This window comes from Dromiciops gliroides, chromosome 5 (assembly GCF_019393635.1).
Source record: "Dromiciops gliroides isolate mDroGli1 chromosome 5, mDroGli1.pri, whole genome shotgun sequence".
In the NCBI taxonomy this organism is placed as follows: domain Eukaryota; kingdom Metazoa; phylum Chordata; class Mammalia; order Microbiotheria; family Microbiotheriidae; genus Dromiciops; species Dromiciops gliroides.
This window is the reverse complement of record NC_057865.1, coordinates 117,111,458-117,133,889: the sequence shown is the minus strand read 5'-3', so window position 1 is coordinate 117,133,889 and position 22,432 is coordinate 117,111,458. Positions and strand designations below refer to the sequence as shown.

The 22,432-nt window shown below is 41.1% G+C and overlaps 1 protein-coding gene across 1 annotated transcript in view; it reads left to right on the top strand.

The window, feature by feature from the left end:
• STRIP2 (striatin interacting protein 2) overlaps positions 1 to 22,432 on the top strand; it is a 71,368-nt gene that overhangs the window by 28,945 nt on the left and 19,991 nt on the right. Inside the window, exons 17-18 of the mRNA XM_043968310.1 lie at positions 6,082 to 6,182; positions 13,221 to 13,287. Of these exons, the coding sequence (XP_043824245.1) occupies positions 6,082 to 6,182; positions 13,221 to 13,287 (168 nt within the window). The remainder of the gene's footprint in view (positions 1 to 6,081; positions 6,183 to 13,220; positions 13,288 to 22,432) is intronic.

Genomic DNA, 22,432 nt, shown 5'->3' with positions numbered 1-22,432 from the left:
TGTTTATATCAGTTCTTCACAGATGGACCAATATCCCATAACTAACATTCTTTGTAAAGTCTCATGTTGGACAAACATCACCAGGTTAACTCATCTCCCTCCATGGTCAGCAAAGGTTCACAGATTAGAATTTTTGTGGTTGGACTGTAGCCCATAGGAATAGGGAAGGTAAACTCTTACAAATTTTACTAATAGGGCTATACAATCAAGTGTGAATTTGATTCACAAACATTGATTCTAATTCAATGTCATTCTCAATTATTAATACAGAATAGAAATTTTTTTAATTCCACAGTAGGCAACTGAAGTAACAGTCTTATGGGAGCTCAAAATCACACAATGAGGTAGCCAGCCAATACATTGTGTATTGATCATAATAAATTGACTAAGCCTTATTAAAATAATACAAAATAAAGTAGGATATCAGTTTTCAATTTCATAGGCCTCCTCCCCTCAGAGAGGCCATGACAAAAACTTTCATAAAGATACTCAGCCAAATTGAGTTGTTTTCCTTCCTTTCCTTTCCTCACTCAGGGTTTCCACCCCATAATCAGTCAATTATCAAGTCAAAGAGTATTTATTAAGTGCTTACCCCATCCCAAGTACTATGCTAAGGGTTACCAAAAAAACCCACAACCCAATCCATGTCTTTGGGAGCTTACATTTTGGGGGAGGAAATAACACATATATAAATCTGTTCATATAAGATAAATACAGAGCTAAGAAAGGTGGCAATAGCAATAGCAACTGGGAACATAAGGAGAGGCCTCCTGGAGGACAGTGTACCTAATATGGGACTTAAAAGAAACCAGGAATTCTATGGAGTTAAGAGGAAGAACATTCTAAGCATGGGGGATAGTAAGTCACTTGTGAGGGAGTAGCCTACAGGCCAGTATGGCTGGATTGTAATATTTGTGGAGGGCAGTGTAAAAGCCTGGAAAGGAAGCTAGGGGCTAGGTTGTAAAGAAGCTGCAGATTAAAAGTTTGTGTTTGATCCTAGAGGTAATAGGGAGTCATTGATGTTTCTTGAGTTGTGGGGTAAAATGTAGTAAGACCTGTGCTTTAGGAATAACACTTTGGTGGCTCAATAGAAGGATAGATTCAAATGAGGGGACTTCGGCCTGTGTAAATAAACTATTACAATTGTCTAGGCAAGAGAGGATGAGGCCTAAACTGGGGTGGTGGTTATATAAGTGAAAAGAAGGGCACTAGAAATAATTTCTCTAAGTGTGAACAGAGAGGAAGCAAGTCTTCCTGGACCTTCATTAGGACCTTGCCTGATAAACTGGGATATCAGGCCCCTTTTTCCTTTGGGATATTCGAACAAAACTGTGGCTTGTAGAGCAGTGATCTAAGACCCCAGAGGAGATGGATGGAGTGTGTGTGTGTTGATATGTATGTGTTGGGTTTGATTTTCTCAATCTTAGACTATGTAGCTGACACCTTGATGTACCCCCCAAAGAAATATTCGGGGTGTTGGGAGAGTACTGGGTTATCTGAGTCTTCTTCAGTTTTTGGCCAGGAGAATAATAATAATGATCATGTAGCTGACATTTATATTTAACTTTTTTTTTTTTTTTTGCATGGGGCAATGGGGGTTAAGTGACTTGCCCAGGGTCACACAGCTAGTAAGTGTTAAGTGTCTGAGGCTGGATTTGAACTCAGGTACTCCTGAATCCAGGGCCAGTGCTTTAACCACTGCGCCATCTAGCTGCCCCCTTATATTTAACTTTTAAAGTTTACAAAACAATTAACACATATTAGCTGTATGTTTGAGCCTCACAACAACCCTCTGTGGTAGGTCTTCATCTCCTAGCAAAGAAACCTGAAGCTGAAAGAGAATTAGTGGTTTGCCCAAGGTCACGTACCAAAGTAAGTGTCTGAGTCAGGATTCAAACCCAGATCCTTCTGACTTTGAGCCCAGCATTCTATTAGCCAGATCAGATTGCTTCTCATGGTAGGAAGAGGGGGTGGTTGTGACTCCAAGGGAAAGTAAGCAGAGGATTCTGGTGTGTATGTGTATAAGGTAGCCAAGTGTGAAGAAACCCCCAAATGGGATCAATGAAGAGCTGGGCATGACTGAAATGACTGAACAGCAACACAAAGTGAAAAGGAAGGAATATTTGTTCCCCACTCAGACAACTTAAGTTTGAATCCTGGGGCTGCTGTTTCCTAGCTGAATGGATGGGAAGGAAGGAAGGAAACAAGGATTTGTTAAACACCTACTGTGTTCCAGACATGGAACAAAGCATTTCTGACAAATATCTCAATTGATCCTCACAAACACCATGCAAGGTAGTTTTTAATGTCTGAAGTCAGATTTGAAGTCGGGTCTTCCCGACTCCAGGCCCAGCGCTCTATCTATCCATTGTTCCAGCAGCTGCTTCTCTCAAACAAACTCCCCTGAGCCTTAGCTTTCTTATCTATGAAACAGGAATAATACTATTTGCCAGACTTACCCCCGGGGTGGTTGAGAGGAAGGCACACTCTGGGCAGCCAGTAAGTCAACAAGGTATTTGGTAAGTACACCCTCTGCCAGGCACTGTGCTAAGCCCTGAGGATACAGAGAAAGGCAAATAGAACCTCTGCTTCCAAGGAGTTCAGGGTCCAATGGGATAGACAATATCCAAACAATGATGCATGAACAAACCTGAGATATATAGATGGGATAAACGGAAGCTAATCCACTAGACTTCTGAGGGAGCAGGAAAGGCTGCTGAAAGAAAGGGGATCTTAGCTGAGATCTGGAGGAAATCAGGGAAGCAGGAAGTATAGATGAGACAGGAGAACATTCCTGGTGGGGGGGACAGTCAGGGGAAACACTGAGTTGGGGAAGTGTGTGTAAGAGCAGCAAAGAGGCCAGTCTTACTGGATTGGACTGGAAAGGGAGGAGGGAGGAGCCAGGCTATGAAGGGCTTTTAAAGTCAAACAGGAATTGCTATTTGATCCTGGAGGAAGTAATAGGGAGTCACTGGGGGCAGCTAGGTGGCACAGTGGCTAAAGCAGAGGCCCTGGATTCAGGAGGACCTGAGTTCAAATCCAGCCTCAGACACTTGATACTTACTAGCTGTGTGACCCTGGGCAAGTCACTTAACCCTCATTGCACCGCAAAAAAAAAAAAAAATAGGGAGTCACTGGCATTTATTGAATTGGAGGGGTGGGGGTGAGGTGACATGACCAGAATTAACCTTAACGTGCTATGCCCATGTGAGCTGTGGTTACTGCATCATTGGGAGTATGGATTAACTGTTGTTTGTAAAGAGGACATTGGAATCGTGACTGGCACTGAATTAGATTTAAGTGAGGGAGGGCTGTGCAAAGTCACCAGCCTCATTCTCTCCTCCAGAGCCATCTGGGCCGAGTGGTAAGATATACATCAGGACAACTAGAGATGGCCCTGGATGTTTAAGGCAACTGGGGTTAAGTGACTTGCCCAGGGTCACACAGCTAGTAAGTGTCTAAGGCTAGATTTTAATTCAGGTCCTCCCGACTTCAGGGCCAGTGCTCTATCTACTGTGCCTCTTCTGATAGGCAGTGACTCCACTAGGGTGTCTCTTTGGATCTTGACAAATTCAGGGTGGACAGTAGCTCCTTCTTTCCAGGCCTAGTGAGCCACCAAGCCCAGTGATAAAATGAAGAGGAGAGGCAGAGTGGAAAACAGCACAGCTATGTCCCTCTCTCCTAGATGTAACTCAGCAGAGCAGAAACCAGAAGCTGTGGGGAGTCACCACCCTCCTTTGGTGGTGACTCACTAGTTGGGAGGAATTGCTGGTAGCAAGAATTATAGCAATCAATTCCCTTCCCCCTAAGCTAAGCAGCATCTTCAGCTGTCCAGGGCCAGGGAAGTGACAGTTCTGCTGTACTCTGCCTTCATTGGTCCCCATCATGGATGATCAACCATGTTTTGGGAGGATATTGCCCAGCTGGAGAAAGAACATCCAGAGGATGGTGAGGCGATGGGAGAATATGACAGACAAGGATCAAAAGGAAGAACTGGGGAAGAGAGTACTTGGGGAGGAAGAAGAGAATCTCATAACTCTTCAATTATTTTAAAGGGCTATCATGTGAAGGAAGAATTAGGGGCAGCTAGGAGGTACAATGGATAGAGCACTGATCCTGGAGTCAGGAGGACCTGAGTTCAAGTCCGCCCTTATAAATTTAGTAGCTGTGTGACTCTGGGCAAGCCACTTAACACCAATTGCAGAAGGAAGGAAGAAAGGAAGGAAAGAAGACAGGAAGACTTTCTCTGCTTAGAGTAGTGGGCAAAGCTTCAGAGAAGCAGATTTTGGCTTGATATATGGAAGAAAGAACCTCCAAAAATTAAAGATGTCCGAAAGTGGGGTGGGCTGCCTAGGATGGAAGGGGGTTCCCCTCCCTTGAAATCTTTAGTTAACTTACAGAAATGTTATGTATTGTGGAGGATGGGTGACTCAGTATGGTGTTTATCAGTTTGGGGACCAGAAGTAGAACTGCATTCTAATCTTGGCTCTGCCAATAATTAGCCGAGCAACTTTGGATGCTTCTGGGCCTCAGTTTCCTCCTCTGTAGAAAGAGGAAGTTGGAGTTGATGATGTCTAAAGTCTCTTTCAGCTTTAACATTCCACAAAGAATGACTATGCCCCTCCCCCATCCTCCCAAGATGCTCTACAATATAATTTCCTTTGTATCTTTTACGTCCCCAATAGTTATTAGAAGAGTGCCCAGTGAGCATTTGTGCTTCGTAACTATTGGTGGATGGCATCTGCACCTCCATGACCCTCTTCCCTCAGCAGATCCTCCTCTTGGGCACTGAGTCTATCTGGTTTCAGGAGAGTGAAATGAATCCCTTCCAGGCTCCCTCCTGAGATCATGAGCACACACGGCTCTCTCTGTTTCAACTTGTGCTTTTGGTCCCTCTGGTTATTGGTAACTGAGGAGCAACTCCTGTTCCTCAGGGCACATGCCCCCCTTTCATTCCCTCTATGTTACTGGCAGTTGCTGGGGCCTGAGTGCACCTGTCCTGGCTAAATCTGGAAGAGTAGGGCCATTGTGGGCCAGACATTTAGTGTTAGGAAGGCTATCTCTTCTAAGGGGTTTCCTTAGCTCCTTTTGGATTAAGAAAAAGAATGTCGGGGTAGTTAGGTGGTGTAGTGGATAAAGCACCGGCCCTGGATTCAGGAGGACCTGAGTTCAAATCCTGCCTCAGACACTTGACACTTACTAGCTGTGTGACCCTGGGCAAGTCACTTAACCCTCATTGCCCTGCAAAAAGAAAAAAGAAAAAAAATTCCATTGAAAAAGAATGTCACTTCATAATTACCTAGGTTTTTTGAAAAAAAAAATGTTGTTGGGTTTTTTTGCAAACATCTCATTATCACTAGGTCACATTTCACTTTTTGTATGGAGTGCACTTACTACACAGTTGCTATTATTATTATTATTATTATTATTATTATTATTTTTTAGTGAGGCAATTGGGGTTAGGTGACTTGCTCATGGTTACACAGCTAGTAAGTGTTATGTGTCTGAGGTCGAATTTGAACTCAGGTCCTCCTGAATCCAGGGCCAGTGCTCTATCCACTGAGCCACCTAGCTGCCCCTACACAGTTGCTATGTAGTGGGGGCTGAATAACCATAGCCCCATTTCAGATTGGGAAACTGATGCCTAAAAAGGAGAACAGTTCCAGGATAGGGTAGAAAGTTGAGTCGCCTCAGATATTGTGGTCCTGAAGAGAAGACAGGCATTCTGGGTAGTGTTTAGAGCTAGGCTCAGAGTTGGAAGCCCTGGGTTCAAGTATTGGCTCTTAGTACCAGTGTGACTCTGAACAGGTCAGCTTACTTCTCTAAAATTTATTTTCCTCATCAGTAAAATGTGAATAGCAATATCTACAGTACTTATTTCGCTTGGTTGTTGTGAGGAAAGCACTTTGTAAATGGTAGGGTGCTACGGAAATGGAAACGGTGCCATGGATCTCACAGCAAAATAGGAAGAATTTATACATTTCCTTGTTGTTTATTCTTATGTGTGCTTTCTCCCTATCCTCACCCTGCCTGCCCAGTAGCCAGATTCATACACAGCTTTCTCTGGTTCTTTTGATTTAGTTTGAATATGTGTCTCAACACCTGGTGTTTGCCAATTGTATTCCCTTGATCCTGAAATTCTTCAATCAAAATATCTTATCCTACATCACATCCAAAAACAGGTAACAATGAATGAATGAATGAATGAATGAAAGTATTTAAGTTTATTATTGCTCTTAATAATTTAGAATGTTTAACATTAAATTCAAATGGGGGGGGCAAGGCAATGAGGATTAAGTGACTTGCCCAAGGTCACACAGCTAGTAAGTGTCAAGTATCTGAGTCCAGATTTGAACTCAGGTCCTCTTGAATACAGGGCCGATGCTCTATCACTGTGCCACCTAGCTGCCCCTTAAATTAAAAAATGCTAATTAAAATCCTACAATCATAGATTATAAGTTTTAAATTTATGTTATTTTTAATAAATATTCATTGATTTAAATAATTCCTCTTGGTTACTAAGCATACTATGTTCAAAGCACTGTGGTAAGTACTAGAGATACAAATAAAAAAGTAAGACTGCTTCTCCCCTAATAAGTTTCCCTCTAATAGGGGGAGACAACATATAGAAGGAGTTTCAGTTGATGGTTGTGTGTCTTCTTTGGTGTCAAGAGGCTTGTTACCTGTTCTGTGGGCGGGATATCCTGCAGGATGGAAGAAGGTAGACACACATCTTAGGCAAAATTAGACTGAAGGCAGAATTTGTGTTTTAGAAATTGGATGGAATTATCTCTGCCTCCCATTTTCTGAAGACCTGCCTTCACTCCAGACTCCCAGCCCTGGTTGGGTCTTGCTCACTAGGCTAGCTAGCCATTACCTTTGAAAATTGACTGACAGTGGAGGACTTGAGTTCAAATGTGGCCTCAGACACTTAACACTTACTAGCTGTGTGACCCTGGGCAAGTTGCTTAACCCCAATTGCATCACCAAAAAAACAAAAGAGAAAAAAAAAGTCTGAGCTTAGATTTTAACTCAGGTGCTCCTTCCTTAAGGCACAGTGGTCTATCCACTGGGTCTCAAGCCGAGGGAGAAGTCAGGTGGCATGTGGATTGCTAAACAGTAATCCTAAAATGCCCACAGTTGGAAACGGTCCTAAAAATCACCTACTTCAATTCCCCTCATTTTACACTTTAATTAAACCGAGGGACAGAAAGGTAAATTGTCTACAGTATAAATTCCAGAAGTAAATTGTCCATAGTCACACCTCTGTGAGAGTGCTATCAGGGTTGGGATTAGAATCCAGGTCTTCTGAACTTCAGTCTAACTGTTCTTCTACTACTTCATAATGCCTAAGTAAACAATTTCTGACTCACCACTCCTTGAGCATGTAGTAACTAATTGTGAAGGTGAGGAGGTGATGGGAGGTAGGAAACATGAAGAAAGAAGCCAGTCAGAGGTTAGCAATTTAACACGGATAATTGAGAGTGGACCAGCTCTTTGAGTCAGATATCTTTAAATGCCTTCTTCCTCTTCATTTATTACCCATGTCTTCCTTCTCCCTGAGCCCTCATTCTGATTATATGAGGTTGATGCACAACATTACAAAATCTCTGGTGGTTGAAAGAGCCCCAAAAGCTGTAATATTTATTTAAATTCTGCACCTCCAAACAAAAAATTCTGATAATTTTAGAATAAAGAAATTCAAAGGAGGATCTCCCTATTCCATTCCCTCAGAATATGAGGAATGTTCTAGAACACTGCTGAAGTCTGGTGGTCTGTCACTAGCTACTAAGCAGGCCCACAACTGTTAACTCTTTTAGATGGGTGGCTGACAAGTTTTTTTTTTTTTTAAGTGGGGCAGTGAGGGTTGGATGACTTGCCCAGGGTCACACAGCTGTTGAATGTCAGGTGTCTGAGGCCGGATTTGAACTCAGGTCCTTCTGGATCCAGTGCCTGTGCTTTGTCCACTGTGCCACCTAGCTGCCCCCTATACATTCTTCTTTTAATAAACATTTTTATTTAAAGTTTGAGTTCCAAATTCGATCTCTCCTTCCCTCCCTCCCCTCCCCCTTCCCTGAGGCGGTAGGCAATCAGGTATAGGTTATATCTATATAATTATATAAAACATTACCATATTAGTCATTTTGTATAAGAAAACTTGAATTAAAGAAAAAAATGAAAGAAAGTGGGAAAAAAAAAAAGAAAATTGACTGACAGGAATTCAGGTGTTAACCCTTCCCAGACACATTTGTATATTAATGGACCACTTTGAAAGACCGAAGAACCTTCAAAGTTTAAAGAAATGAAACTCTAGGGGCAGCTAGGTGGTGTAGTGGATAGAGCACCAGCCCTGGATTCAGGAGGACCTGAGTTCAAATCCGACCTCAGACACTTGACACTTTCACTTAACCCTAATTGCCTCACCGGAAGGAAGGAAAGAAAGAAAGAAAGAGAGAGAGAGAAAGAAAACTCTTATGGTGAATTTTAAGGATCTTAATAGGCTCTAGGGAAGGAATTTTTTTTTTGGGGGGGGGGTTGGCTTCTCATAAGACTGACCCTAGAAGAGGGCTGAGTTGGGAAAGCATAAAACCAGATGTCCAATTAAGAAGAGATGCTTGATGGGATGGAAGCAGCCTGGTGGGTGGGTGGTACGGATGTTGGAGTGGGGAGAACAGCATTCTAGATCTCTTCATTTTAATTCCAGTTCTAAATATAGTGCTAGGGATTCCTTCATCCCCAAGGCAAGAAATTTTTGCAGAAGAATAGCCCAGTGCGTATAACCCTCCATCATGGTGCAAAGGAAAACAATACGATGCAATCATAAGACCCTAATTTGAATCCTGACTTCATCATATACATTGTTTGACCTAGAACAGATGACTTCTTTATTCTAAGCCTCTGTTTCCTCGTCTGGGAAATGAAAGAGCTGGATGAAATTAGATCCAAGATGCAAATCCTAGAGCCTTTGAGTCATCCCTGTGCCTCTGCTAGATGCCTGGAACCCAGGAATAGGAGAGGCCTAGGAATTCTTTTCTGGTCCTGCTCCTACCACTTTTTTTTTCTTTCTCTGTGGCCTGAGCAGGCCCTTAAGATTCAAAGGCAAGAGTAGCCGCCTTTCAAACAATGTGATCCAAGTGCTTAGTTATAACTGAAACCTGCTTAATTGTGTGAATGAACATCTATGGGTTTTGAGGAGGTGTTTTTAAAACAAAGAAAGTATTTTAAATCAAAAGGAATGGTTAGAGTTAGGCACTGGTTATAAGAAAAATGCATCACTGCCAAGGAAGTGTGGAGGAGTAGGGCTTACATATTTACCTCCTCTCTTCACAGTGCCTAAAATGTCACCATTACCACCAAAGGCTTTTTGTTCTCTAAGACTTCTCTAGAAAGGACTTTTTGCATTAGGGAAAGAACATTGACCCAAATTAAGATGTGAATCTGTGTCCAGGCTGGATCAATGACTGGTTCTGTGACTTCAAGCCAGTCATAAAATCATAGCATTCTAGGGCAATTCTTATTCATGCACGCTGTATCAGAGCACTGAGAGCAAAAGAGGTCCCTAGAGATCAGCTTGTTTTTCAAATTAAGGACCTCTAACACCTTACATTTGCAGTAAAGTATTGTACTGTCTACAAAAGCACCTTCCTACCCATTATCTCATTGAATTCTCCCAGTACCCCTGTAGGGCCCATATTATCTTCATCTTATAGTAGAATTCATCTTATAGAGAGGGAGACAATATGATCCATGGTCTAATGCAGCAGTTCTCAAAGTGTGGCCTTTCTCTCTCTCTCTCTCTCTCTCTCTCTCTGATTTGGAATGTATTGGAAATTGAAGTAGTTTGGTTGAGTTACTCCACAGGAAAAGGAAATGACTATGTGGATTTGTGCTGATTGGGGGGGGGTAATTGCTTTGATCATAGTGCTTTTTCTTTTCTTTTTTTCCTCAATTACATGTAAATAAAACTTTTTGACATTTATTTTTTAAAATTCCAAATTCTCTCCCTCTCCTTCCTTCTCCCTTCTTGAGAAAGCAAGCAGTTTGATATAGACTATACATGTGCATACATGCAAAATATTTCCATATTAGCCATATTGCACAAGAAAATGCACCCCCCCAAAAAAAAAGAACCAACCCAAGAATATTAAAAAGTATGTTTCAATCTGCATTCAAGGCTCCATCAATTCTTTCTCGGAAGGCGGATAGCATTTTTCATCATAAGACCTTCAGAATTGTCTTGGCTGAGAATAGCTGTCATTCACAGTTGATGATTGTACAACATTTCTGTCACTGTGTACAGTGTTCTCCTGCTGCTGCTTGTTTCATTTTGCATCAGTTCATGTAAGTCACTAACCAAAGGTCTTTAAGCAAAGACTGATGATCACGTAATGGAAGACAGTGTAGAAAAGATTTTTGTTCAGGTACAAATTGGACTAGGTGACCTATCTCCTACAAGGGCAGCCCATTTCATTTGTGATTGACTCTAGTTAGGAAGTTTCTTTTTATGTGATGTCCAAACGTGCCTCCCAATAACTTCTACCTATTGGTTCTAGTTTTACTATAGAAGACCAAATAAAAATAATCTCTCTTCCACATCACATATGTCTTCAAGTATTTGAAATGCTTATTATGTGCTTCTCCAGCCTTCTATTCTCCAGGCTACATATCCCTAGATCATTCTACAGAGTTTCATTTTGCATGCTTTTTTTCCCCCAGGGCAATGAGGGTTAAGTGACTTGCCCAGGGTCACACAGCTAGTTAGTGTCAAGGGTCTGAGGCAGGATTTGAACTCAGGTCCTTCCTGAATCCAAGGCCAGTGCTTTATCCACTGTGCCACCTAGCTGCTCCCCTTGGCATGCTTTTGAGTCCTCTCACCACCCTGGCCATTCTTCTCTGGATGTGTTCCCATTTGCTCCTCCCAAAATGTGGGAGAACCTAGAACCTAGAACTAGCTGAGGCACAACCAACCAGGACTGAGTATCCCAGGACTCTTATTTCCCTTGTTCCAGATACTATACTATTGCTGCCTCAAATTACATTCATTCTTTTGGTTCCTTTGAATTTAGGCTGCATCAGTCAGCCTAACCATACTTGCAATCTGTTTATTTGAGCATGGTGGGATGGCTACCTCTCACTGTTACTTTTTACTTAATTGTCACTCTAGCTACCTGCAAAGTTGTATCTTTGGGGGAGGCCTGCAGACTTGAGAAATGACCAACAGAAAGAGATGGGAAGAGGGCGTGGCTGCCATAGGCCACCACCCAGTCAAAATTCTCTGATTTTGAATTCAATCTTCATGCACTTGGGTCATTTGATGCCACCGTACACATGAAGAGGCTGAAGCACGGGGGAGTTTAAACTGACCCTTAGAACTCCTCAGAGGCAAACATTTCAGATCTGTGGCTCAGGACAGGCATGTGCCCTGAGTCTTCAGCCCTTGGCTATTTCAGTTTCTGATTCATGCATGCTGTACCGTGTTCTTCCCTGCTGGCCTCTATCCACTCAATCTTCCACCTGTTTAGGGGATATATCCTGTTGCTCTACTTGAACTGCCAGATTGGCCCTGATTATAAGGAGCCAATCCCTCCTTTAATCCCTCGTCTTCACTCAAGGCTTTTGCTTCGAGATGGCACAGAAGGAGTGTCTTGGCTTCCTTGGAGTCACATTCAGAAGCTGCTGGCTGGCTTTGGAAAGAGATGCTATAAGACGCCCAGGAGAGTATTTATCCTCCCTCAGCCTTCCACGCTAGGATGTGCTAGCTGACTATAGCCCACCTTTCCAGTCCTTCTGCACATTACTCTCCTCCACATAGTTTATGTTCCAGCTGGTCCCCCTATTTGACATCTCCCACTTCCATGCCTTTGCACATGCTGTCTCCTATGCCTGGCATGACCTCCCTTTCCCCTTCCACCTTTTAGAATCCCTAGCTAGGAATTCAAGCTAGGCTCATGTACTATCTCCCATGGAAAGCCTTTCCTGACTCAATTATTTAGTGTCATCTTCCTCTTCTTCAAGTTATTAGGTATATACGTATCTGTTTACAAGTTGTGTCCTCCCAATAGAATGCACCCTCCCTGAGGGCAAGAACTGTCTTTCATTCTCTCTGTATCCTCGGTACTTTGCACTTAATAGGTCCTCAATAAATACTTGTTAACATTTAGTTTTATTTAGAATTTTTCCCACCTTACATGTAAAAACAAATTGTAACATCGAGTTTTAAAACTTTGTGTTTCAAATTCTCTTCCTTCCTCCCTAGCCCCACCCCCTTAAAAACTCAATCAATTCAATATAAGTTGTGTATGTTCAGTCATGTAAAACTTAGCAGACAAAAAAAAGCTTTAGAAAAAGGAACTAAGGCAGCTAGGTGGCGTGGGGCAGCTAGATGGTGCAGTGGATAGAACACCGGCCCTAGAGTCAGGAGGACTTAAGTTCAAATCCAGTCTCAGACATTTGACACTTACTAGCTGTATGACCCTGGGCAAGTCACTTAACTCTAATAGCGTCACACACACACACACGCACACAAAAAAAAGAAAAGGAACTAACAACAAAATACACCTCCATCTGTATTCAGATACCATCAGTTCTTTATCTGTAGATGGATTGCATTTTTTATAAGTCCTTCAGAGTTGTCTTGGATCATTGCATTGCTGAAAATAACTAAGTTATTCACAGCAGATCATTTGTTAACATTTATTTTTAAAATTACTATTGTTTATTAGTATTTATTTAAAGAAATTTACACGATAACTTATTATATTTAAAAGGAATGGCAAATTGTACATAATAGATTTACAGTTTCATGTACAATCATCTTTTAATTATACTATGTTATAGAAATGCTTGTTTTATTCCATAAACTAAAAGTAATTTTTTTAAATAAATTTTTTTGAAAAAATAAAAGAAATGCTTTCATTGGGTTGGATTATTTGGCTTTGTGAAGCATTTCTATGACTATCTATACAAGTTTTTAAAAACCTATCATACTTCAGTAGTTTCTAGTACTATTCACCCCTCCAGGACAGAGTGATCCTGGAAGTTGTCCTTTGGGGTCCCATAGGATGAGGCAAATGACCCTAGCCAGCTGCTTGCCTCTGCCCATATGGACAGTGATGGCAAGTGCAGAAGACAATGTGATCTTGGTGGGAGAAGAATCTTTGAAAGTCATACTTTTCTACTGGTGTGCTTCCTTAACGCCGGTCCTCTTCATCTCTTTCTAGCATCTCAGTCCTGGACTATCCCTCCTGTACCATCCATGATTTACCAGACCTTACTGCTGAAAGCCTGGTAAGAAAAAGGGGATTTTGTAAGCCTTGAAACAGATGTGTTTGGAGAAGGTGGCATTTTCTCCTTGCTTCTTCTGGGTATTAGTGATTGCTCAGTTTGAAAGGTAAAAGTATGCTGGAAGAAGCTTGGAGGAAAGAATATTGAGCCAATATTTATATAGTGCTTTAGGATTTGCAAAATAGTTGGCAGATTTAATTTCCTTTGTTCCCTTCAACAATTCTGTAATGTAGGTATAATTATTTTGTTGTTTTCCAGTCATTTCAGTCGTGTGCAACTTTTCATGACCCCATTTGGGGTTTTTTCAGCAAAGATACTGAAGTGGCTTGTCATTCATTTCCTTCTCTAGTTCATTTTATATATGAGGAACTAAGGCCAACAGGGTTAAATGACTTGCCCAGGGTCACATAGCAAAAAAGTATCTGAGACTAGATTTCAACTCATGAAGATGTCTTCCTGATTCCAAACCCAGTGCTCTATCTACTGTACCATCTAGCTGCCCCTAGTTATAATTATTATCCACCCCCCATTTTACAAATGAGAAAACCAAGGTTGCAAGGTGAAAACACTTGACCAGGTTCACAAAGCCAGTAAAAGTTTCTGAAGCCCAAGTCTTTTCTGACTGCAGGTTTAATGCCATGTTCTCTCAGAAAAGAGCAACATAAATAGCTAATGAGACAGAGAAGCTGAATTTGGTGAATAGATGAAAAAGCAATAGAGAGTTGAATGTATCATTTGATTGAGAGATATATGAAAGGAAAAAAGGATCAATGAATAAATACTTTACAATGAACAAATAGAAAGCTATTATTGCATAATGGAGAAATTCTTATGTGGAATCAATAGACCAGGATCAATCATGATGCCCCTTGTATTACAGTCCCAGCTCTGCCATCTACTAGTTGTGTGCCTTTGGCCAAATCACCCTTTCTTTGCCAGTTTTCCCATCTATACAAAGGGGGAATTATAAAAATTGTATTCCCCTCCTTCCTTCCCTTCCAGGTTCTGTGAGGAATAAACATATATGGAAGGCTATATGTATAAATGAATATGAAGGTACTATATAAATATGTCAGTCATGAGAGCATGGTATTTGTCATCACCGTTATTATAGTACTGTTTGATTCCTTCCAAAGATCTGTGGCTTCATCACTGGTGGGTACTTTTCCCAATCAAGACCATCACCCCTCATGCCTCAGGAGATGGTCTAAGGAGCCAAAAAAGTTGTTACTTGGTGACTAACCCTCTAGTGACAAATCTCTTCACTTAGTTCAGCAGAATGAGAAGCATGAGTAACGATGAATCATGGAGCAGAATTTGTGCCAACATTTTGGATGAATGACAGGATAACTCTTCCTGGCTCTGTACTGTTAAGCTGTTATTATATGGCCCTCCTGGAGGACATGCGTAAGCCTTTTTCCTTCTAATGTTTAGTGTAAACTATGTGTGCTCTATGGAAAACATTGTGTCCTAAACCTCCTGAGGAAACATTAGTCAAAGCTATTGAGGAAGTGACCTAGGAAGTTATTATTCATACAAATGAACTTGGATTCTGAATATAGGCAGTCCCTGACTTCAATTCAGTCCAATCCAACAAGCACTTATTTATTATATACTTACTATGCACCTAGACACTAGGGATACAAAGACAGAACAAAGCAGCCCCTGCCCTCAAGGAACTTACAGTCTACCTGGGGTGCATGGGATCTCAACTTTAAACAGGTAATGCAAGTCAGCAAATATGTATTAAGCACCTACTGTGTCCCCACGTATCTCTATCTCTATCTCTGTCTCTGTCTATCATCTATCACCTATCTATCTATACCTATATCTGATATCTATCTGATCTATATAAATCTATCATCTATCCATCTATCTATCAATCAATCTATCATCCATCCACCCATCCATCTGTCTGTCTGTCTGTCTATCTATCTATCTATCCTGTGCTAGGTGTGGGTGGAGGAAACATAGCACAGAGGAGTCCTTGGCACCAGAGATACAAAGATGGGCATGAAATGGCTCCTGCCCTCAGGGACCTTATATTCTTCTTCTTTTTTTTTAAAGGCACCTTATATTCTACTGGGCAGAAACATGTATGCAGCGAAGTAAACACAAAATATGAAAAGAAATACAAAATAATTTAATTCTGCTGGGAGGGGAAAGGAACATTAAGTGTGTGTGTGTGTGTGTGTGTGTGTGTGTGTGTGTGTGTGTGTGTGTGTGTGTGTGTGGAAAAAGAAGAGAGCATTAACACTTAAGGGCATTTAAGAGTCCTGGACAGTCTTCTCTGAGGGCCCCCTAAGATTGCCTTAGCTCTCCTGGCTTCTATCTCACTCACACTGTTGAATCTGAGTTTACAGACCACCCCAAACTCCCAGATCTTTTTCTTTCTTTCTTTCTTTCTTTCTTTCTTTCTTTCTTTCTTTCTTTCTTTCTTTCTTTCTTTCTTTCTTTCTTTCTTTCTTTCTTTCTTTCTTTCTTTCTTTCTTTCTTTCTTTCTTTCTAGTGAGGCAATTGGGGTTAAGTGACTTGCCCAGGGTCACACAGCTAGTAAGTGTTAAGTGTCTGAGGCCGGATTTGAATTCAGGTCCTCCTGAATTCAGGGATGGTGCTCTATCCACTGTGCCACCTAGCTGCCCCCAGATCTTTCTTAAATGAATTGCTGACTAGTCACACCTTCTCTATCTTTGACTTTTTAGTTGATTCCCAACCGCAGTGTAATATTTGATATTTTTGCTATTAGATTTCATTTTAGGTAGACAACATGGTGTACAGATATTGCTGGAGTCAAGAAGAGCTGGGTTCAAATCCTTACTTGCTTTATAACCCTCTCACTTCCCTGCACCCCAGGCAACACTTTAAAACCTATCTTCCAAGTTCTAGATGAGATTGAGGGTTGTGATCTCTATTCTCAGGTTTTTTTGTTTTGTTTTGTTTTGTTTTGGTTTGGTTTGGGTGAGGCAATTGGGGTTAAGTGACTTGCCCAGGGTCACACAGCTAGTAAGTGTCAAGTGTCTGAGGCTGGATTTGAACTCGGGTCCTCCTGAATCCAGGGTCAGTGCTCTATCCACTGCACCACCTAGCTGCCCCTGGTGATCTCTATTCTCAATAAATTATAGAAGCTTCCATACCAATAAAATCACAGGTCCTTGACACTGATTCAGCCCTAAGTTCTGTCTCAACCCTCTCATCCAGTATCCCAGCTAGCTCTCCCAGCTCTATGTCATCTGCACATGATCTCTATCTTTATCCAAGTTTAGCCAATAGGTTAAACAGCTCATAACCAAACACAGAACCACCAGGCCCCTCCACAGTAGACCTCTTTCTATATTAACATAATTTCATTTATAACTTTGGGTTCAGAGATTAAGCCAGTTCAGAATTCACTTAGTTATATTCTTTTTTTACCCACATTTCCCCCCACATCTTCCACAAGAATAGCATGAAAGAATTTGTCAAATGCTTTGTTAAAATTTAGGTAAACTATCTATAGCATTCTACTGATCCACCAGTCTGACCCTTTCAAAAAGGAAATGACAGTGGACTGTTATGACTTAACTACTTGGCATGAATCCATTATGACTCTTCATGATCATTGCTTCCTTTTCTAGGTCTTTACTAATCATCCCTTTAATAATATGCTCTAGAATTTTGCCAGGACTGGAAGTCAAACTCACTGGCTTCTGGTTCTCTTCTTTCCCCCTTTTAGAAAATGGGCACACCCTTTGCCCCTTTCCAATACTGCAGTATCATGCTGTTCTCCCCAGTCTCTCAAAGTTGGCCTATGATGACAAAAGTATTGATTTTAAAAAAGTTAAATATCACAAAGTAAAGGACAGAATTTGAATTTTGTCAGAATCAACGTCAAGCTCCAGGACCTATTATTTGTAGACTTTATTCCTTTCTCTCCCATTCTCTTTCCTTTTTTGAAAAAATGGAATATTTTTTTCTCTCCAGACCTGTTCTACTTCTCCCATTTTTTGTTGTTTGTTTTTTTTTTTTTTGCGGGGCAATGAGGGTTAAGTGACTTGCCCAGGGTCACACAGCTAGTAAGTGTCAAGTGTCTGAGGCTGGATTTGAACTCAGGTCCTCCTGAATCCAGGACCATTGCTCTATCCACTGCGCAACCTAGTTACCCCCTACTTCTCTCATTTTTGAGCTTTTATAAAGATTGCTGACAAAGTTTCAGCAATTACACCAGCCAGTTCTTAGAACGTAGGCCTTCTGGGCCTGGACACTTGAATTCAAGGGCAGCAAGTAACTTTCTTACTACCTTCCCACTTACTTTGGGCATCAAATCCCTATTGGCTATTTTTATTCTATCCTTTTTGGTCTCAGGATCATTTTGATTGGCAGAGAAAATAGGAGCAAAATAAAAGTTAAACAGCTCTCTTCCATCTATCAGCTATCCTCATTGTCCTAACTATTCAAAACAGTGGTTCTCACTCTTCTCTGACTCTTATATTTATATATAATTTATTATATATAAATTTATATATTATTTCTATATATATATATATATTTTTTTTCCTAACAGAGTTAAAAACAAAACAATTTGTTGTTCTTTAGTCACAGCTGACTCTTCCTGACCCCATTTGGGGTTTGCTTGGCAAAGATACTGGAATAGTTTGTCATTTCCTTCTCCAGCTCATTTTACACATGAGGAAACTGAGGCAAACAAAGTTAAGTGACTTGCCTGGTTGACACTGCTAGTAAGTGTCTGTGCCCAGATTTCAATTCAGGAAGATGAATCTTTCAGATTTCAAGCCTGGTACTGTATCCCCTGCACCACCTAACTGCCCCTAAAAACAAAACAAAAACAATCCTTCTGTTCTGATTCCTTCTCAATTTACAAGTAGGAAACCAAGGGAGGTTAAATAACCTGTCTGAGGTCATAAAGCTTATTAGCAGAATCGAACTTGTACCTAGATGTCCTGACTACTAGTCCCCTGCTTTCTTTTTTGTTTGTTTGGTTTGGGTGGGATTTTTCAGCAGTTTCTTGCTTATAGAAAGGGTCCCATACCTCCTCCCCAGTAGTACCTTTTATATAGAAAGGTGGTGTGTGTGTGTGTGTGTGTGTGTGTGTGTGTGTGTGTGTGTGTGTTTACAGAGAGGTACTTAGATTCTTTAATAGATCAATCTTCTTTTGCTTCAGAATTGGATGTACTTTGTCTTTGGGGGGGGGGCAATGAGGGTTAAGTGACTTGCCCAGGGTCACACACCTAGTAAGTGTCAAGTGTCTGAGGCTGGATTTGAACTCAGGTCCTTCCTGAATCCAGGGCTGGGTGTTCTATCCACTGCACCTCCTAGCTGCCCCAGTAGATCAATCCTCTTGACATGGCTACTTATCCCACAGGGCTGTAGATCATAATCCATCCATACCTTCTTCTTTCCAGTTGGATATAAACTCCATGAGGGCAAGACTTTCATTTTTGTCTTTGTGCCCCCAGCATCTGGCTCCTTATACATCCTCAATGAATAGTTCTTGACTGGGGGGTTGGTTCTTGTCCTGACTAGTTCTTGCCCTTGTCTTCCTACTTCTCTGTACAGCTCTTAATTGGTAATGTATTGCAGTCTGCTCCTGTCTACTATGTGCCAAAAAAAGAAAAAAAAAAGCTTTAATTAGTTCAGAAAGGAACCTTCTTTTATGTAAATAAATATAGAGCATAGAAATAATAATTTACAACTACCTTGGAACATTGACCAGATTCTGTCATGTCCTCCCTCCCACCCTATTCATCCTACCCTACATCTGCAACAGCCTATGGTATGCTACCCCTGAAAGAGGGAAGACTTGTATTCCTGGAGTCCAAATGAGTTTTACATTGAAACAAGGTTACATGCGGTATATGAGGAACATTTGAAATGACATTATTAAGATAATGCTTCACGTGCATTATAGCTTAAATAGGCTTGTATGGGTTAGCCTGGGAACCTAACCACGATTCCTAACATATTTCCTATTGAAATAAGTATCCTGAGCATCAAATGACCAACTTGTTGTTTGTCCTTCATTTGACTTGTGTCTGAATTGGATTAAAGTGAGGCAAAGTTGTGCAAAGTCATCAGCCTCACTCTCCCTTCCTGAGTCATCTAAGTTCAGTGGCAGGACAAGAATCAAGATGACTTGCAGCAGCCTGGGATGCAGCAGATGACTCTGACCTCTTTGAGGTCTGACCAAGCTCTGAGCACCTCACAGTGCCTTCTTCAGCCGTCTTCATGGCGTTGGAACAAATTGTTCTCAATTGCCCATTCTGCTGGAGGAAGACTTCACGTGCTTAGGGTAGACATCCCTCCAAGTCACTGACAGGTTTGGGGCTAGTCTGTTACCTTCAACCTAGGTTAGCCCATCTACTGAGACAGTTTACTGGTATGTGGCTGCTGCTCATGCTTCTTGGAGCCACAGGTGAGAATTGGGTGAACAAGTGGACACCACAAGGAGCAGCCCTGAAAAGGGCTCAGCAACCTGCATACCAGAGCTGCTTAGTCCTCCTGAGCACCTTGTACAGTGGCTAACTCATCAGTTTTTTGCATAAGTTAGAGGTATAGTTCTTTCAGATCTCAATTTATATACCTCCCTGAAAGGCAAATTTAGAATAAACTTAATATGGGAGATTGTACTTTCTAAAGCTTTGAGGGCAGCTGTGGGTGACTGAACAAGCAAACATATCTATAGGGTAGATACTACAATTTGGCTTTGAGGCAGAACAAATGGACTTTGCTGTCTTCCTATGAAGCAACAGTGTCACCTGGTGGTCAGAGTTTGTAACTACATTTTAAATTTCCTATTATTATTCAGCAGGAACTGGACAATAATACAAATCACAAAGTTGAAGATAATTTACTTAGTGATGACCTTTCATCATAGCGAGTTATTGGGTTATTTGTGATGATAATTAGGTTTTCAACATAATGCATTAAAAAAATGTGTGGCTGCTGCCCTCCTGAGACTATGAGAACATCAAAGAGAATGACTGACTGAAAATAACAATAACAACTTGCCTTGGGAAGAAAAACATAAACAGAAGAAGGAAACAAGCATTTAGTAAACACCTAGTATTTGCCAGGTTCTGGACTGAGTGCTTTACAAATATTTAATTTTCACAATGACCCTGGAAGTTAAGTGTTGTTATTGTCCCCATCTTGTAGTTGAGGAAAATGAAACAGAGGTTAAGTGACTTGCCCAGGGTCACACAGCTAGTAAATGTCTGAAGCTAGATTTTAATTCGAGTCTTTATGACTCTACTTTCAGCACTCTATTATTGTGCAGGGGTCAACAAATAGAACATTGATTTTAGCTGTCACGTAGGTTTGAATCAGGACAGTTAGGTGGCTGTGTGACCCTGGGCAAGTCACTTTACTCTGCCTCAGTTCCTCATCTATAAATTATCTGGAGAAGAACTTGGCAAACCATTCCAGTATCTTTGCCAAGAAAACCCCAAATGGGGTTATAGAGAGTCAGACACAACTGATAAAAGGACTAAACAATGAAAGCAACAACAACAGTTTGAATCAACTTGGAATTTATCAGAAAACTAGCTATGGGGGCAGCTAGGTGGCGCAGTGGTAAAGCACCGGCCCTGGATTCAGGAGTACCTGAGTTCAAATCCGGCCTCAGACACTTGATACTTACTAGCTGTGTGACCCTGGGTAAGTCACTTAACCCTCATTGCCCTGCAAAAACCAAAAAAAAAAAAAAAAAAGCTAGCTTCACTGCAAGTCTAATTCTCAATTTGAAATATAACATGAATCCCAGACAGCTCCCATTTTATCATACCTTTCTTTTTTTTCTTCTCTTTTTTTTTAAGCTCAAGAAGACCCTATTCTTACCCCTATTGGCAGTTAAAAGAAGGCAGAGGGAGGAGGGGAATGGAGGGGGAACCTTTCAGTGGAAAAAAAGATAAAGTCATAAAATGTTAGAGTTGGAAGGAATCTTGGAGATCATATACTCTAACCACTAACTAGCTATTTCACTTTGGTCAAATCATTTAACTTTTGGGGGCCTGAATTTCCTAATTCTAAATTAAAGCTTAGATGTGATAATCTCTAAGAATCATTCCAGATGTAGTATCCTATGGATTTAAGATAAATTATATCAACAATTACCATTTGCTTCACAACCATCACAATGCAGGACATCTGGCACCATGAGAAGCAATTGATGGAGGATTTTACTAAACAATCTACTTGGAAATTTAAAATTGATTAGATTTAACATATGACATATATTTCTCTAAAAGAGTCAGCTCCTGAATGATCAGACCAGTAGCTGTTTGAACCCTACACACTAGAAGAATTCTGTCTTTAGAATAGAGAACTTCTTTCTGGAGTAACTCTTATATCATACTCTCAACAGGAAGGGTTTGGTTATTTTCTGGTGACTTCTATCTCTGGCTTGTTGCTTCCACTTAGATGACCTGAGAACATTAGTACTTCACACTCTCCAAATTGTAGTAACCAACTCCTCTTATAAGCACACAGGTTCACAAGGCTCAGAACAGGAACAATTTTGTTTGCAAGTTAATGGAGGGGCAGCTAGGTGGTGCAGTTGATAAGCACCGGCCCTGGATTCAGGAGTACCTGAGTTCAAATCCAGCTTCAGACACTTGACATGTACTAGCTGTGTGACCCTGGGCAAGTCACTTAACCCCCATTGCCCCACAAAAATAAATAAATAAAAACAAACAAGTTAATGGAAACAGACTGAAACTCAGTTCCAAACCTATAGAACCCCACTCCATTATGCTTCTTTTTACTATTCCCTGGCCATCTTCCTACCAATAGCCCTCTTTTCCCTGCTTTTCTGTTCTGAAACTATAATCAAATGAACTCCTGGAAGGGGTGTATCAATCAACTCTATGTGGCTCCACTCGCCCACTTTCCAACTACCTAGGTTAAATGATTTGTGTAAGATCACCCAGGCAATAAGTATCAGTGGCAAGATTTAAATCTAGTTTCTCTGTTTCCAGAGCTCTTTCTACTGCATCCAGGCACCTCCCTATTTTCCTTTTACCAGTATTGACTCCATTTGCTATACAAAATTACCTCTCAAGCCTAGATATCCAAAGAGAAAAACAAAATGGTCCCTGCCCCAAAGAACTTACATTCTCTGGGAGACAATAACTTATTTCCAGAAAGCTTTTGT